The following is a 16,339-nucleotide window of genomic DNA, read 5'->3' as shown; positions in this document are numbered from 1 at the left end:
CCACCAGGTTACCAATCACCATGACCATCATGAAGACGATGAGGCACATAGCCTGGCCGGCTACCTCCATGCAGTCCCACATGGTCTCGATCCACTCGCCGCACAGCACCCGGAATACGATCAGGAATGAGTGGAAGAAGTCGTTCATGTGCCAGCGGGGCAACTCGCAGTCAACAGCAATCTTACACACACAGTCTTTGTAGCTCTTTCCAAACAGCTGCATCCCGACCACAGCAAAGATGAAGACGATGATGGCCAGCACCAGAGTCAAGTTTCCCAAGGCTCCCACCGAGTTTCCAATGATCTTGATCAGCATGTTGAGGGTGGGCCATGACTTGGCCAGCTTGAACACCCTCAGCTGAAGTGGGGTGGGAGGGATGTGATTTAGACATAATATCTCAGCTTTACTTACTTGCTGCTTCACTTCAGTAAAATAACATACAAACATTCAGCCATGTTGTCTTAAATACAGCAACTACTTTGCATTTTGACTTTCACACGATAAGACGCGAAGTCCACTATATTATCTATCTATCTATATTTATATCTATATTTGGTTTCTCTCAGGAAGAGTATTTACCAATCGGAATGACCGCAGCACCGAGAGCCCTTCGACGTCGGCCAGAGCCAGCTCCACTAAACTCAGCGTCACAATGAATCCGTCGAAACAGTTCCAGGGCTCCTGGAAGTAGTAGTACGGATCCATGGCCACGAGCTTGAAAAGCATCTCTCCTGCAAAGATCCCCGTAAACACCTGGTAGGTAGGAAAGAGAACAGATTTGACAAATGGACACCATGTTTCACAGGAGAAGCGAAAATGTGAATCATGATTGGCAGTGAAAGTTCACTATTATTATATTTGGTCTTCATTATTTGAATTACAGATCATAGATGTTAAAGAAATGTTCATCATGTTATAATTGACAACTATGGTAACTGCATTACTATTTATTTCACCTATAGATTGAGTCCAATTATTTAAAGAGGCAGCACATCTAGTTAATGTCAGTGTGTGCCAGCTGCTCTGTAGTCCGTGAGGATGAAATGGCACTTCTGTGGTCTCGTTACAGCTCCAATAAATTACTGAGGGCTACCCTCAATCTTAGAGCCCACATAATGAATAAATGCATAATGCAAGTGTGTGTGTGTGTGTGTGTGTGTGTGTGTGTGTGTGTACTCGTGTGCAAGACGATGACTCATATTGCATCAAGGTGACATAGAAAGTTCCACTCCATTGGCCTTTCCTGGGTAAATTATTCTGGAGCAGAAATGTTAAATAACATTTTCAGAGCTGTTTCAGTTGGAAATTCGTACCTGAGCACATTCATGTATACACACACGCGTGCGCACGCACACACGCGCACACACACACACACACACACACGCGCACACACACACACACACTCATAATGAAAATGGGCAGGTTGAGTTATCTGAGCCGTGATTCGGGCACCATTTTAGAGCAGCTCATTGATCAGGCTCCATGAAATATTAATGCAGGCCTCCCAACCACTCAGCCAACCAGCAGAGAGGCAGGCTGATCCCACTGAAGCAGCTCCACACAAATAGAGGAGAGAAAGAGAAATCGAAGGAGAAGACAGGGAACGTGTGTGTGTGTGTGTGTGTGTGTGTGTGTGTGTGTGTGTGAGCATGTGTGTGAAGAAATTAAATATCCATGGAAAGAGTGAAACAGCAGGGGCTTTAGAGTGTTTTTTCTCCCTTTGAACTTGGAATAGAAAAAAAAAGCGCTGCCAATTATGGTTCCAAAAATAACACCTCTCTATGAGCTGCAGAGAAGAAACAGAGAAGATTACTTACGAATGAATCAGATAAAAATAAAAGAACATAAATATCGTCACTCACCAGATTGCCTACAGACAGCATGTCCTCAAAGTCGGGGGTCATGGGGTAGTGCTCCATAGCCATGAAGAGGGTGTTGAGGACGATACAGATGGTGATCGCTAAATCCACGAAGGGATCCATGACTATCAGGTTGACAATCTCCTTGATTTTTATCCACGTGGGGGAGCACTCCCAGATCAGGAATGTGTTAGAAAACTTATACCAGCATGGTGGACACTTGCGCTGAGACTCCTCCAGTTCTGAAGACATAGCGCGGATCATACATCAAAACCAAACATACTTGCGTGCTTTAGCATACTGCATGCAATGGTATAATAATGATAGAAAAAATTGTATGTATCTGGTACTGTTGGATATGCAAAGCAGATAAGCAGGAAATTCATGTCAAACTAATCAACCAATGAGAGCAGCCCTAGTTAAAGAATAATGAGAGAGCAGGTTAAATAGCTGGGTTAAAGTGGCAGTACCCTCCACTAGTGTGTTGGTAATGACGCTCATGACACTGTTGGCCCGCTCTTTCCGCCCAAAGGAGGTATTGAGCTGGTCCACAGACACCATCAGGGAGCCCGACAGCTTCTTCTTCACCTCAACCTCAGTAGTCGGCTGTCAGGAGGAGAGGAAGAATCAAGCACCCATGGAGAGGACATGAACACCATCCCACAGCACCACCGGTGGCCGGCGGAGGGAAGTGCACAACAGCATTGGCAGGAAAAACTAGTTGAGGATCAGATTTTTTGAGTGGGTGGGGTGGGGGCAGGGCATGTTTCATTCTTTTCTATCTCAATGCTGGTTTCAAGGAAGATGTGTGTTTGCTGTAAATGCATGCAGGTCTCAGCCAAAGTGGGAGCAGTGGTCTAGGGCTACTTGACCTAATTGTGTTTGAATGTAATTAGCTCATCCCAATTAGATAATACATGGATTGTGAGATAGTGTGCAAGGAGAACTGCTTCTGCATGAATGCATTTTCAGTCCTGTCATGCAATAATGGAGGTTTTGCTGCCATTGCAATATAATCATTAGGTTATTTTACAAAATGTCTCCCAAATCTGGCCATTTTAATTTCACTTGCAAATTGATGCTACTGTATCTTCCTACTTTGAAACCATACAATTTATATTGCAACCATCAAGTCAAGAGCATTGTAAAGAGATTGTAATGGAGGCAGGTATTTCAGATCCACCCAGTCGTCATGCATGAGCATGCTCCAAGTCAAAGAGAAGGAGAGGAAATTACAGACACCATGGCAATTGCTCTACTCGTCAATGTCATGCTTGTTCTAATTTAGGGGTTTTAAATCTACCATGCTAACTAGAATGAGACACAACTAATTTACTAATGTTGACTAGGGAGAGTTTGGAAAACAGAGAAAGGTAAAGACAGACAAGGACAGCAGCCCTCCTTTGATTCTTCAAGTATTTCATGAAGGCCTAATAGGATGGTGTGCGTTACTTTTATATCTGCTCTGGGACAGTATCAGGGAATTAGAGAAGCAGATCAAAATGTCTGTGGCTCTACAGTGCTGGTCCCCTCTGTTTCCTCCGCCTCCTACTGTAGATCTACCCACACATTTTAGCAGAGGACCTGGGTGCCTGGAGGAACACATCAACACACTGAAGCATGTTAACGCATCATTATATGCTGTTTGTTAACAAAAATTGTGTTTAATTACTAGAATGGGTTAAACAGGAACTTGATGTCATCCCACATATAAAATGTATGTACGAATTCCTAACCAAGCTTTGATCTTTGTGCCAAAATCTAGTGTGTCAGTGGTGAAGCAGTTGAATGATAGAATCATGTCTGTTTGATTAGTGCCTCTATTACTGATCAAAACTTTGATATTTACATATTCAAAACCCTAACATTCATCCTTCAACTCAAACAACAAAATTGCCTGGAAGTCACTGATAGACCCAGTTTCACTAATCTCTGAAATGCAGGGTTGGTTATAGTATATCAACTGTAATTTTTTTTTCCATCCTTTGCCTACTGTCGGAGGGCAGCATACACTCCAGGGGCTGGGGGAGGGGAGGCGCGAGCGCTTAGCCAAGAGATACATACGGACTTGCAAAGATGATAGAGTAGAGGAAAGAGATCCAGAAAGAAACGTAACGGACGAGAGGGGGCCCATGCCTAGATTGGTCTACTCATTGACTTCCTTACACTGTCGTCAGTAGCTGCCTTATCTATTTTCACCTCAGGCAGAAGGCGTCCACCAGGCCCAGGGCCGATGAGGGACACCACGCCGTTGCAATCCACCGTGCTGTTCCTCTTTCCGTGGTAGCCGCTGTAGCTGCTCCGTCGGTAGGGGCTGAACAGGGAGCCCCGACGCTCCTCGCACTCCTCGACCGTGCTGTGCTCGTCATCGGCAAATTCGTTCTCCGACCCCACGTCCTTACCGCGGACCTTAAAACTGAAGATGCTGCTCTTGCTGTTGTGGCGGGAGAGGAAGGGCGAGCCAGGTATGCTCAGGAGGGACTGGAGGGGAGGAGGTAGAAGAAGGATCAGGAGAGGAGAGGAGACATTTGTGTGACTGATGTAGCTCAGGGTGTTTCTGAATTACAATTGATTGCGCCATCATTTTTATGCTGTTTGTCATCAGTTCGGGAGGTCAGGATGAAAAAAACAGGGAAATACATAATTAGGTCAGTGATAGCCTACACTGTCAAGGTCACACACATGCACACACGACAGAGATACATGCCGCTGAAACAACGTGGAGCTCACATATTAATCCGAGTAATATTATAGCGTCACACAAAGTAAAATCACTGGCTCAAATCCCAGTTTTTTCACAATTGCTATGAAAGAGTTACATGTGCCTTATTACTTTGTTTGGTGACTATACACTATAAGCACAATATAAGAGCCAGAGGAACCCAAGTGAGGCTTAAACAAAGCTGCAGGATTTCTCCCTCTGAAAGATTCATGTAATCACTGTGAATAATTCAGGACGTGGACATGTGCTTCTTTATCTCTGGACTCCTCTGCATGTCAGCTTGTGCAACAGCACACTGTACATTCTGAATTTGAAATATTTCCCATCCAACAGGACAAAAAGTAGAAAGGAGCACCATTCCTGCAGCACCATAATTCACTGACATCTATATTCGATTCATAGAGATAAAAGCATCTCTATTCTAATTCTGTGGCTCAGTAATTCGTTTTATAAGTTGTTAGTTTTGTTGAGTCTCTTTTTGTGCGACGTGAGTAATTATCACCTCATGCAGTTTCACTTCAGACTTATTACAGACCATGTAGATAACTTCACTTTTATATGTTAAGGTTTTGAAAATAAATGTCTGCGGGATGTCTCCTGACACCCAAACGTGTGTGTGGAGCACAAAGTATTCAAAATTTACAATGACAAACTCAAAATCAGCTTATATTGTCCCTGTTACTCAAGATCATGCCCACACCTTGCAGTTTATCAAATCTAATTTTCCAGTTTTTAAGCTGCAAGTCCTGTTCACCATGTCTCAAACCGGCTGTATATACAACTGGAAAAATATCTTCTGGTGTTTTAATTATGTTGTATTTAGAAAAAAGAAAGAATAATGCTGAAATGGGATTTTTTTTTTTTCCTCACCTGGTTCATAATGGAAGACTTTCGACCCAGGCGGTTGTCAGGGAAACGGAAGCGGCTTCTTTTGCTGCCGTCATCCGACTCGGACTTGACAAACTTTTCACTGTCACCTTTCTCCTTCTCCTGCTCTTTCTGCCGCCACTTCTTCTTACGGTTGCGCCGCTCTTTGGCACTCTTGGAGCTAAGCTTTGACATCTCAGAGGAACTGCAAGACAGACGCCCCCCTCCATCGTCCTCTACCGCATCCTCTGACACTGTGCCTGCAGAGGTTGCCATGGCAGCAGTCTACCAAGAAACAAGCACATAAAATAAAGTCAGAACAATAATACAGCATGATTCAAGAATCATTTTGGCCTCCATCTTGCAAGAGAACAGACCTGGGCATCTTCCTGCTGTCTCTTGAGCTGATCCAACATGGCCTTGAATTCTTCCTCCTTCCGCAGGGCCTCTTCCATGGTGGCCTGGTTCTGCTCCTCATAGGCCATGGCTACTACAGCCAGGATCAGATTCACCAAGTAGAATGAGCCCACAAAGATCACCAAGACAAAGAAGATCATGTAGGTCTTTCCTGCAGCCCTTAGGGTCTGTCAATAAGCACAGGTGGGAAAGAGAGGAAACAAAGGAGACACTCATGACTTCTGATACATGACCTCAACCCTCGAATCAAGCCAAGTGTCGATCTCTCACAATGACTCATCAGAAATAAACAGAGTCAACTGTTATTGGCAAAAACAGAACGGGCAGACTGGCCTGAGGGTGTAAAAAGTCAAAACAGAAGTCAAAAGTCAGAGGTTCCCACTCATCAGCCTCCTTTGGTCTTCACAGGGCAGAGCAACAAAAAGAGGACCACCTTGGTTAGTAAATGTAAATTCCCTCACACATCTATTATGAATGCATTTGACATTTATTTGAAATGTATGCAACACAACATTTCAAACAAGAGCATCACAAACTGATTATGACGGCAAAACACTGTCTTTTAGTACAACAGATCGCCAGACCTCATGTGTATGGAAATAGGCCACCAGTATGTAAAAATGCTCAGTATTTAGGGGGGAAGAAGTATGATGAGCAGGATGCCATTTGGTCTGCATTTCAGTTCTGAACATCTGAACATTAAACACCAAATGTAAACACATCTGCATAACAATTATTCTAAATCTACAGAATACAATAGCAGCGAGAGCCTGCAGTTGGAGGCTGAATTTCAAAGATGGGAGCAAAAATAGAAATATTTGCTGGGATGCTCCCATCAGATCTCATCAGGTCTCCTCTCTCTCATTGTCCATACTGTAATCCTGAACTGTTAATATTTCATGCTTCCTTCCTTCCACTCGGCTTCTGTATGGGGAGGCAGGAGTGTCTTCACCATTTCGGAGCAGCTTCTAACAGATAGACAGGAAGGGCGAGGCCCCACTATCCAGATGAGCCAAGTCAAACAGGGGAAAATAGAAAAACATGGAGGTGTGCAGGAGCTAGAAGCAGAATTATCCACCATTTTCTGTGTGAGAGGTGGAGTTACAGTCTCCAAATACTGTGTGCATGACAACATGCACACAAGGGATCAGATAAACAAATGGTTGCCAATTGAGTACAGCCCATTTTGAAAAAAATATAGTTTGAGCATCTCTTCTGCAAAGACTCACAGCATATCTGACACTTTAATGTACTTGATTTGGCATTTATTCTACAACTATAACAGATTACGATATCAGATCGCTTCCTTGTAATTTAAAAATGTTACACCTTGGACTATGCAACAGGTCTAAAATATTCAATAGTGATTAATCTATCAAGTTTGTTTTTGAGGTATTAATAAATCATTTAGTCTCTAAAATGACACAAAATAATGAAAACCATCACAAAGACCTCAAAATGACATCTTCAATTATTTTTAATTAGAAATACAGTCCAAAGCCTGAGTATTATAATATATTATAATTTACAGTAATATAAATTAGATAGGCATTGCAAATCCTCACATTTAAAAGCTAAATAAAGTCATTTGATAGTCGTTTCAGGGAATTTCTTGCTAAATAATTACTTACTATTATTATTTTATATTGCTAGACAATTAACAACAAATTATTTCAGCCCCACTATGCACTTCTTTTTATATATATATATATATATATATATATATATATATATATATATATGCAAAGGTATTTAAGGACTGATGTGTGTTGTCTGAAACAGGCTGAACTTGTTGACACATCTGCTTTACCAGCATGTAAAGGTTCTCCCAGAAGTCCTGCGTCATGAGTCGGAAGAGAGCCAGGAAGGCCCAGCCGAAGCTGTCAAAGCTGGTGTAGCCGTAGTTTGGATTCCTCCCAGCTTTCATGCATGTGTAGCCCTCCGGGCAGCGGCTGAGGGGTGAAGAGAAAAAGAGGGAGAGAGCGAGAGAGAGAACAGGGCATACAGCCCGAAAATGACTCAGCAGTATTTACTTATAATGTAATCTGACTACAGGCAGATAGAAGAGCCACAGCAGGTCTTGGTAGGATCAGTAGCATTTGGAGGAGGGCAGAGAACTCACCCAGAGTCGGAGCTGTTCCCACAGAGCAGAGCATCCAGCTGGCCAGGCAGGAAGTAGAAATTGGCTGAAGACAAAACAAACGCCCAAAATGAGTCATTTGGCTCACATTTGGTCACAGCTATATTTGATTATTGCTATGGTCTATAAATCCATTCGGACTAATTTCTGACTTCCATTTGCTCATTCATTTTAAACTCAGCGCAGGTCATATCAAACCCATTCCTTTTGTCTAGCCAGTGCCAAAGTGACATATTGTTTTCTTATTCCAGCATATGGACTGACTCATACTCCTAGATCGCTGCCAGGTCACCGTTGGCGACGCCTCGCCTTTACTTACTGTCGTTCATGATGTACTCGTCCCAGTCAAAGCCCTTGCTGCCGTTGGCCAGGTAGGTCTCGGTGGTGTTTATTGGCCAGAACACACACTTGTGGCGCAGGTTGCCCATGAAGAGCTGGAGGCCAATGAGGGCAAAGACGCTCAAGCAGAAGACGGTGAGGATCATCACATCCGAGAGCTTCTTCACAGACTGGATCAAGGCGCCCACAATGGTCTTCAGGCCTGAAGGGCAGCCACACACACACATACACAAACGACACAGAAGATGCAGGAGCTGCTGATGGCTCATGTATTCATTTCTGGAGTGTCTAAAAATGATCTTTTAATTCTATAACTGAGAAATATATGATTTTATTAAAAATCTGGGCAAAGCAACATTCATTATATTGAATTTAATTAAATATTTAAACAATTGTATTTTTCTGTAAATTAGTCAATTATCAATGTACTTATACACCTAAATCTTAATTTGTGATATTGTAGTACCTTCAATGTCTGAACAAAAGGGAGAACTTTTAAGTAAAAAGTAAAATTTTAAAAAATGTGTCAATTTTAGATCTAGGTAGTAATACATTTTGGACAAAACTGACATATTACAAACATTACATCTGTAGAAACAACAAACAGGAAATATTTAGGAGCCTTCCCACTCTCTTTAGATTCATCCAGAGAGAAAACATTTTAAATCAAATCAAAATGAGTGGCTTTTTATCGGGAGAAATTTGCCTTTTCACTGCCAAAGATGGATGGAGTGAAAAAGAGGGGGAAGACTGTAGAAAAGTGAGAGAAAATCCATAAGGAAGAGAGCACAGCAGCACAACGAGGGGCCATGAGCGGGACAGAGGCACAGGCAGGGGAGCTGGAAACCACATGCAGGTTATTTAAACTCCAAGGCTGAACAGGAGCAATTCAATGCCAGCGCCAGTGTGGGCACTTTCTTGAACTGTCTTGTATAAGGTGTCATTAGGAAAGCACTGACTCCCCATACCGTGACCCTGCAGTCTGTCTCGTCCACAGTTTCACTAAAGACAAAATGGCTTTACCTTCCGAACAGGCATCCTCTGGCAGCGTTCACATGGGTCCCCGAGGAACTCAAACATGGAAGCAGGATGACCTGCACCCCCATTTTCTGTTCAGCCTTTACAGGTACAGTGTTTTGCCAGCTGTACATGCAATATCTTATAAAATACTCTAAATTTAGGCATTTGGACAGTTTTGGTAAAAGCTCTATTAGCTTTGTCAATTAAAACAAGAGTTATTCTTGTTTAAATCTAAATAAGTACATGAGAAGATCCCATGGAGAAATTAATCAACAGAATATTGGCTGTAGTCGGGTACTAAATAGACCTATATGCTCCCCAGGAATTACGCCCTCCACTGTACATTAAACGAATCGAGGATGTAATGACATTTTCTTCTTTTCACTGCCGGATTCATAAAAAAATAGTTTTGTATTTTGGGAAATACAGTTATTCATTTGTGTTGGGAGTGTTAGATGAAATGTGATAGGTTACTGATTACTAGTTAAACTGCTAAAATATAATAAGTTAAGTAACTATTTTAATTACCTTATCAAAGTAGTGTCAATTATTAAATGTAATTACTTTTTGATTACTTTTCTAACAAATGTTTTAAACTGGGCAATAAAATGAAAAAAAAAAATCCTAAAAATATATTTTAATTAAGCAGTGAGTGTAAACTTCACAACAGTACTAGACACTGATTATTTTCAAACTTGTATTGAAAGCTCTTCAGTATAACTTGAAGTATGGTCTGCATGTTTTGATTTTAAAACACATTTACAAAAGCAGGTCCCAAATATGTAGATCACAACTGACTGCAGTAAAGGAAGAATGTCACCAGAACCTCAAACCAAGTCTACATTCAGGCCCACCCCATGCTGATAACTATAAACAGGCCTGGGTACTGTTCAGTTTTTAGACACAGGTACCTAAATGACTCGTTTAAATTTTATTATCCGACAACATGGCAAACTGCCAAACAACACTCAGAATTTGAGCCCATACTGCCAAACAAATTCAGTCTGTCTAGATGTAGACAGAAGACAATCCTGCACAGCAAAGGATGCAAAGCAACAGTGTAGATGTTGTGTTAAAGTAACTGTAATTCATTTACATTTGTTTTCTCAGTTACTGTAAGTGATTACAATTACATGTTTTTTGTAATTTAGTTACATGTAACAACTTACCCCACGACACTGACTATAGCCAGCAGCCAGTTATCTTAGCTTAGCATAAAGACTGGAAACAAAGGGAAATAGTTAGCCAGGCTCTGTCTGAAGGTAACAAAACTTGCCTATCAGTATTTCTACAGCTGACAACTTAACATTATTTCTTGCTTGTAAAGTGATGGTACAGCACATAGCCCCCCATAGTTTTTGTTTTGACAATTGGATTTTTGTACAGATTAAACTGAGCAAATAAAGTGTTAATTAGTGAGCTTTCAAGGTGCTGGACTGGACAGAGCCAGATTAGTTGTTTGCAGTCTTTAAGCTAAGCTAGCCACTGCTAGTTGCTAGCAGTGGCATTGAGGCTGTTTCCATTTGGCTCCTTCAATCTGGACATATGTGACCTGGCCGTGATCTGACCACAAGTGGCCAGCAAAAGTAGAGGTGGAAACACACTCGGGAAGCATTGAACTCTAATCTGTTCAGGCCACATTGTGATCCGAGGCAAGGAAGGCATCAATTTTTTTTTTCATCTAATTGTGTGCCAAAAAACAAACAAGCATATTTCCCAAAATGTCAAACTTTTGCTATAACTGCACTATATATAAGTATAATTCCTTTTTGTTTGCACTGGACATGAACTTCCATTTTTCAGATTTCACAATGAATGTGTCCTTTAAAAAAAACAAAAAACAAAAAAACACCTTCCATCATAAATAAAACAACTGTTCATCAAACATTTGTCTGTCAATTGATGGATAGATGTGCGGTCAGTGTCACTTAAAAAGAGGTCAATAGGTCATTCAACCATCCCATCTGCGTCCCCAACCCGTATAATGTTAACACATCATTTATTTTTCTGTGTGGTATATCATTCAAGTAGGTTGTAAAAACAGAGAAAGAAAAATCAATAATCAAACTAAAAAACAAAAGAGGGCAAATCAAACTTTCAATGCCATTTGTCAGCCAAGCTCTTGTTAGGCTAATATTATAAAAGCAAGTGACCAAAAAGCATCATGCAGCATAAGAGATATGTTCACAAACTAGGCTTGGCAGTCTTCATACATAAATAATCGGTGTATTCTGTGGGATAGAGAGCTTTGCCTTTTCTCATAACATACAGCATAAACCAGGTTTGTTTTGGATCCAAATAAGAGGAATCTTCTCTTTCCAATTCAATCACTTGTTATAAATGTGCAACAAAACACATTCCTTTTGTAATAGAACAGTTACGAGAATTGATGTCAAATTTGAGAATTTCTAATCTACATTTATTTATTAAATACCATATTTAATCACCTGATTTTTGTCCTTAAGATGAGGATATTCTATCAATAAATGTCTGCTTTAGAGAAGGGCATTTGCTTATTCTGAAAGCTAGTCAAAGGAGTGCATTAAAGCTATTTCTTAAGAGAAACACAGCTGCCTTATAATGAGAGTCCTACTGGGGCAGAAGAGAGTGAAGACACTATGGACGGCCCTAGAGGAGACTGCAAAGCCTATCAAAAATGTATTAGTACCATTTTTGATAATTTTGGAGAAAAAAATAAATCAAAAAATGGTTGTCTCCAATTCTTTTGTTGTTGCTTAAATCATAATTGTAATCATAATAATAGTGAGTAGAAAAGAAAGGGTGAGAGGATCAGCCTTAGTGTTTAAACTGAGTCTCACCTGGAATGACAGAGATAGTTTTCAATGCTCGGAGAACTCTGAATGTTCTCAGCGCAGATACATTGCCCAGGTCCACAAACTCTGTTATATATCTGAAATAGGGGAAGGATCACACACAGAACAAACACGATGACAAAAACCACACACGCCAAGAGCACAACACCACCGAACCAGGAGGAAACGACGCCACTCACAGAGCCTGTCCACTGAGGAGAAGGGTGGAAGGTAAAAGGAAAGAAAGACACACACACCTAACACCGACCCCGCCCCACCGTCCCCTGCCCCATCCTGTCTTACCTGGAATTACAGAAATAGTTTTCAAAGCCCTCAACACCCTGAACGTGCGCAGAGCTGAGACATTGCCTAGGTTTACAAACTCTGTTATATACCTGGAGGATCAAACCACAGTTACAACAGCTTGTTATTTACATGCAAATATGAGGTGAAAAGATTAATTCACACACAGATGGGCTTTGTGACCGCGCTACAGACGATGAAATGTTGTATTTTGGGGTATGTATTTGATCTTATGGAGGCAGGTAAATCTGTGGTATAAACTACTGGATGACTTATAGTCGACGGGAGAAATAACGGGCCTTAAATTGGATGTTGCAGACTCTGGAAGATTTGAGAGAAAAAAGGTGAATGAGAAGGAGAGTTAGATGACAAGAGGAAGATAAATCAGATGAATGGGACTGAGGTGTGGGTGTTGTCAGGGAGGCCGCAGAGTGTCAGATGAAGACCTTCAATTCCCAAAGAGAAAGACCAGAGAAGTCTCAGATCAATGGAGAAAACACGCAAGATGGGTTATCAGACAGAGAGAAAGAAATAAGTAAGAAAGAGAGAAAGATTATCACTAAAACATTGTTTTGTTAATCCATCCTCCGTAACAATATCGTAGTATTTTTTGCAATATTTCATTTAACCGACAGTTTGATCACAAGAAAAATACTTACGCCATCGAAATGACCATGAAATCCAGCCAGTTCCATGGATCTCTTAGGAATGTAAACCCGTCTATACAGAATCCTCGTGCAGTGATTTTTACAAGAGACTCAAATGTATAAATTCCTGTGAATGTGTACCTGAAAGACAAAAGCGTTGACAGAATCAGTTCACCGTGCTGGACCAAAGCTCGCTCAACTCTAAGTGTCTGCACCCTCGTTAGCTGATAAAACACCCAGGAAATGACAAAGTTAGTGTAGGGCACCAGATAAATTTAGAATTATAAAATCTGATAAAAGTTTGTTAAACAGTATACTGTTTTTAAATAAGCTAACATGTAATTTCCAGAAACTAAGAACTGCTATTACACCATTACATTTGAGCCACAACTCGAGTACACAAGTCTCTGGAAAAAAGAACAAAAATACAAGGCGATCTTTGAGTACGATAGAGAGCCAGCAGCTAACGGTGGGCCCAGCTGTTTTTTTTTTTAGATAAATGCAGTCAGCATGCCAACATTCTGACAATGGCAATGCTAACAGGTCGCAGGTTCGCTTTACCATGTACACGATCTAAGTTCAGTGCTTTAGCATGCTCACATTTGCTAATTGGCACCAAACACATTATACAGGACAGTTGATGGGAAGGCCATCAGATATGAAGGTGTTTATTCATGAAATAAAGCTTGATAAAAAAAAATATTTTGACTTGATGATGGCACTCTAACTGATGACTAATGCTATTGCAATTCATCCTGACAATAATTTTTGAAATAAATCTAAATGCAATCCACAGTACTCATTAAGAGATTTAATACTAAAATAAAGTGTTGGACCGATCAATCAATCTTTAAGGATTTGGGAATTGTTTTGAAAAACAGCTATAACTATTTTAAGTGAGTTTTTCAAATATTCAAATAATAATAATAATTAAAAAAAAAAAAATCAAATTCTGTGACTCAAAAGTAGTGGTGTTAAAGATGCAAAAAATTGTAGCATGTATTTATAATATTGACTGAGTATTTTTCATGTGTACTTACTCTACTTGTTTTGACCACTCGGGAGGATCACTGAAGGTCATGAATATACAGTTGGTCAAAATAGTACACATAATGATCATGCTGAAAAGAGTGAGGAGCAGGTTAAGGAAAATATGGAACATAGACGCAATTACATAAATAATCAAACCTCAGAAATTTCTAAATAAATTTTCTAATAAAAAAAAAAACCCTCAAGAGTAGCTACACTAATGTGATTTCTATGGTCCTAGTCAAAGCACTTAACACAAGGTGGTTATGTGTGCCCACCACCACAAAGGCCATTGTTTTACCCATGAAATATTTACATGGTATATATTTAGTGGAAACCAACCAAAACAATAGCACACTTTAAAGCTGCAAAGCTTTCAGTGCAGAGAGGGCTACACTCAGAGGACACTAGGAAAAGCTCAATATTAGCTTTGAAGGTAGCCAGGGGTCAGTAATAAGTTTTACTTTTTGTTGGCCAGTATTTCTGTATCAACAATGCACAACAATCACAAAGGAGGAAAAGCCTACATTGTACACTACCAACAAATGCCTATTTGGTGGAAGGTGGAGGAAGAAAATATGCTACTAAGATACTATTTATGTTATTGCATTTTTGTTTTATTCTTCTTCAGAAATTGGATAGTTAATTTTCTGAGGGTTCTGCATGAAAATGTTTTTATAGTCTCTTTGTTTTTCCAAAAAATGATTAAAACCAAAAAGGTTGCTTTGATTTAATTCACAAATGTTTGATACTTTTGAAGATTTTGGTGTAATTTCTACACCAATAGAGATTATCTATTCGATAAAAAGCCATAGACGTGGTCCCTCAACTCCAAATCCATTCCCACGTCTTAAGTTGCTGATAAGAATCTTAACAACGACCGTCAAACTGAAGAGTAAGTATTGGATATCCATTATCCACATAACTGCTGGCTACACCAACAGTTTTGATAGAACAAGAGTCTATCAAAAAGTTCAGAGACTGCTCCTGTTGCAGAAGAATAAGCAGCACCATGACACACAAGGGGCACATTGAAGCTAAAACCTTCAAGAGCACGAATTCAGAGTTTCTTCCATAAATCAACATCAGCACTTGAGTTACAAACCTTTTTGTGAGCACTGGTCTGGGTGGATGGCAATTTGCACCTGCAAACTTGACCAGAGAGCGAGCTTCAAAGTTTATGTCAAACTTTTGGAGAGCAGAAAGACGTCACAGGGAGCAGAATCTGGTGAGCAGGGGGGTGGGGGGTTACTGTTCTCAACGTGCTAAGTAGGAGCGTTTTCATTTTGGAGCACCCAAGTGCCATCGAACCACACTTCAAGCTGTTTGCACCAAGTGTTTCCCTCCCACGCCTCAGAATGTCTCTGTAAAGCTCGGCGTTGACAGTCTGACCCTGGAGGACGAATTCACAGTGCACAACCCCACAAATGTCAATGAAAACCCAGCAAGTTGGGCTCCTGACCTGATGCGCCTTTTTTGGTTTAGGACCATGATGTTTTGCCCCTCTTTAAACGAGGACACCTCTCCAGGCTCATTGCTTCATTGCTTCAGGCCTTCTGAAGAATTTCAAGGGTCTCTTGACTTTGAAACAAATTTTGATGTGCGCTTTTCTGCTCATGTCCATGGCGAAATGGGCATGCGTACGGACCAGCGTTTAGAAAAACATGTGTAACTCAGGTGTTGATGATGGTCAAATGATGAAACTCAAAATTTTACTCACGTAGGTTATAGCTTCCCCCTACTCGGTGAACATCATGGTGTTACTTACCTTTCACTTGCAAAATATGTTGCATATATGTCATAACTGTTGCCAGTGGACGGCTGATGGATCTATTCCTAAATCAGTCAGGGATCAGTCGCACGGTCATTTTCACCATAAGGTCAATAAACTGGCAGTTTCGACCAAAACTGTGTAAATGTAGCTTTGATCTGCTGCAATTTGTTACCTCAAAACAATTTCCTTTCAAATCTTGAGTCTTTGACAGCTCTCTAAATAAAGAGGGGTACAACCTTCTGCTGCTCAGTCTGGCTACTAAAATGGATGGCACAGATTAAGGGCTTACTTTGGAGGTCTATCTTGGTTTACTGTTAAGGATGACTCATCATTTGTGCCTTCAGTGATAAAATGGCTACTGCATGGTGTCCTGTAAGCTCCTCCATGTAAAGACATCTTCTGACTCTA

General features: G+C 40.7%; 1 protein-coding gene across 7 annotated transcripts in view; it reads right to left on the bottom strand.

The window, feature by feature from the left end:
• The window catches only part of scn8aa (sodium channel, voltage gated, type VIII, alpha subunit a), a 45,172-nt gene that overhangs the window by 20,744 nt on the left and 8,089 nt on the right, over positions 1 to 16,339 (bottom strand). For 4 of the 7 annotated variants that reach the window (XM_069141234.1, XM_069141233.1, XM_069141235.1 and 1 more), the window contains 13 exons: positions 14,169 to 14,259; positions 13,141 to 13,269; positions 12,185 to 12,276; positions 8,326 to 8,547; positions 7,989 to 8,052; positions 7,677 to 7,818; positions 5,827 to 6,033; positions 5,453 to 5,734; positions 4,027 to 4,341; positions 2,331 to 2,466; positions 1,864 to 2,102; positions 581 to 754; positions 2 to 358 (listed from right to left, as the gene is read on the bottom strand). In XM_069141234.1, the coding sequence (XP_068997335.1) occupies positions 2 to 358; positions 581 to 754; positions 1,864 to 2,102; positions 2,331 to 2,466; positions 4,027 to 4,341; positions 5,453 to 5,734; positions 5,827 to 6,033; positions 7,677 to 7,818; positions 7,989 to 8,052; positions 8,326 to 8,547; positions 12,185 to 12,276; positions 13,141 to 13,269; positions 14,169 to 14,259 (2,450 nt within the window). Of the gene's footprint in view, position 1; positions 359 to 580; positions 755 to 1,863; positions 2,103 to 2,330; positions 2,467 to 4,026; positions 4,342 to 5,452; positions 5,735 to 5,826; positions 6,034 to 7,676; positions 7,819 to 7,988; positions 8,053 to 8,325; positions 8,548 to 12,184; positions 12,277 to 12,481; positions 12,574 to 13,140; positions 13,270 to 14,168; positions 14,260 to 16,339 lie in introns of all 7 variants that reach the window. The other 3 variants (XM_069141236.1, XM_069141239.1, XM_069141237.1) reach the window with 3 other exon arrangements.

Source organism: Embiotoca jacksoni, unplaced genomic scaffold (genome assembly GCF_022577435.1).
Source record: "Embiotoca jacksoni isolate LCO1_2020_lvr unplaced genomic scaffold, fEmbJac1.0.p SCAF_9, whole genome shotgun sequence".
Lineage (NCBI taxonomy): Eukaryota > Metazoa > Chordata > Actinopteri > Embiotocidae > Embiotoca > Embiotoca jacksoni.
The sequence above is the reverse complement of the archived record's forward strand: the minus strand, read 5'-3'. Positions and strand labels throughout refer to the sequence as shown.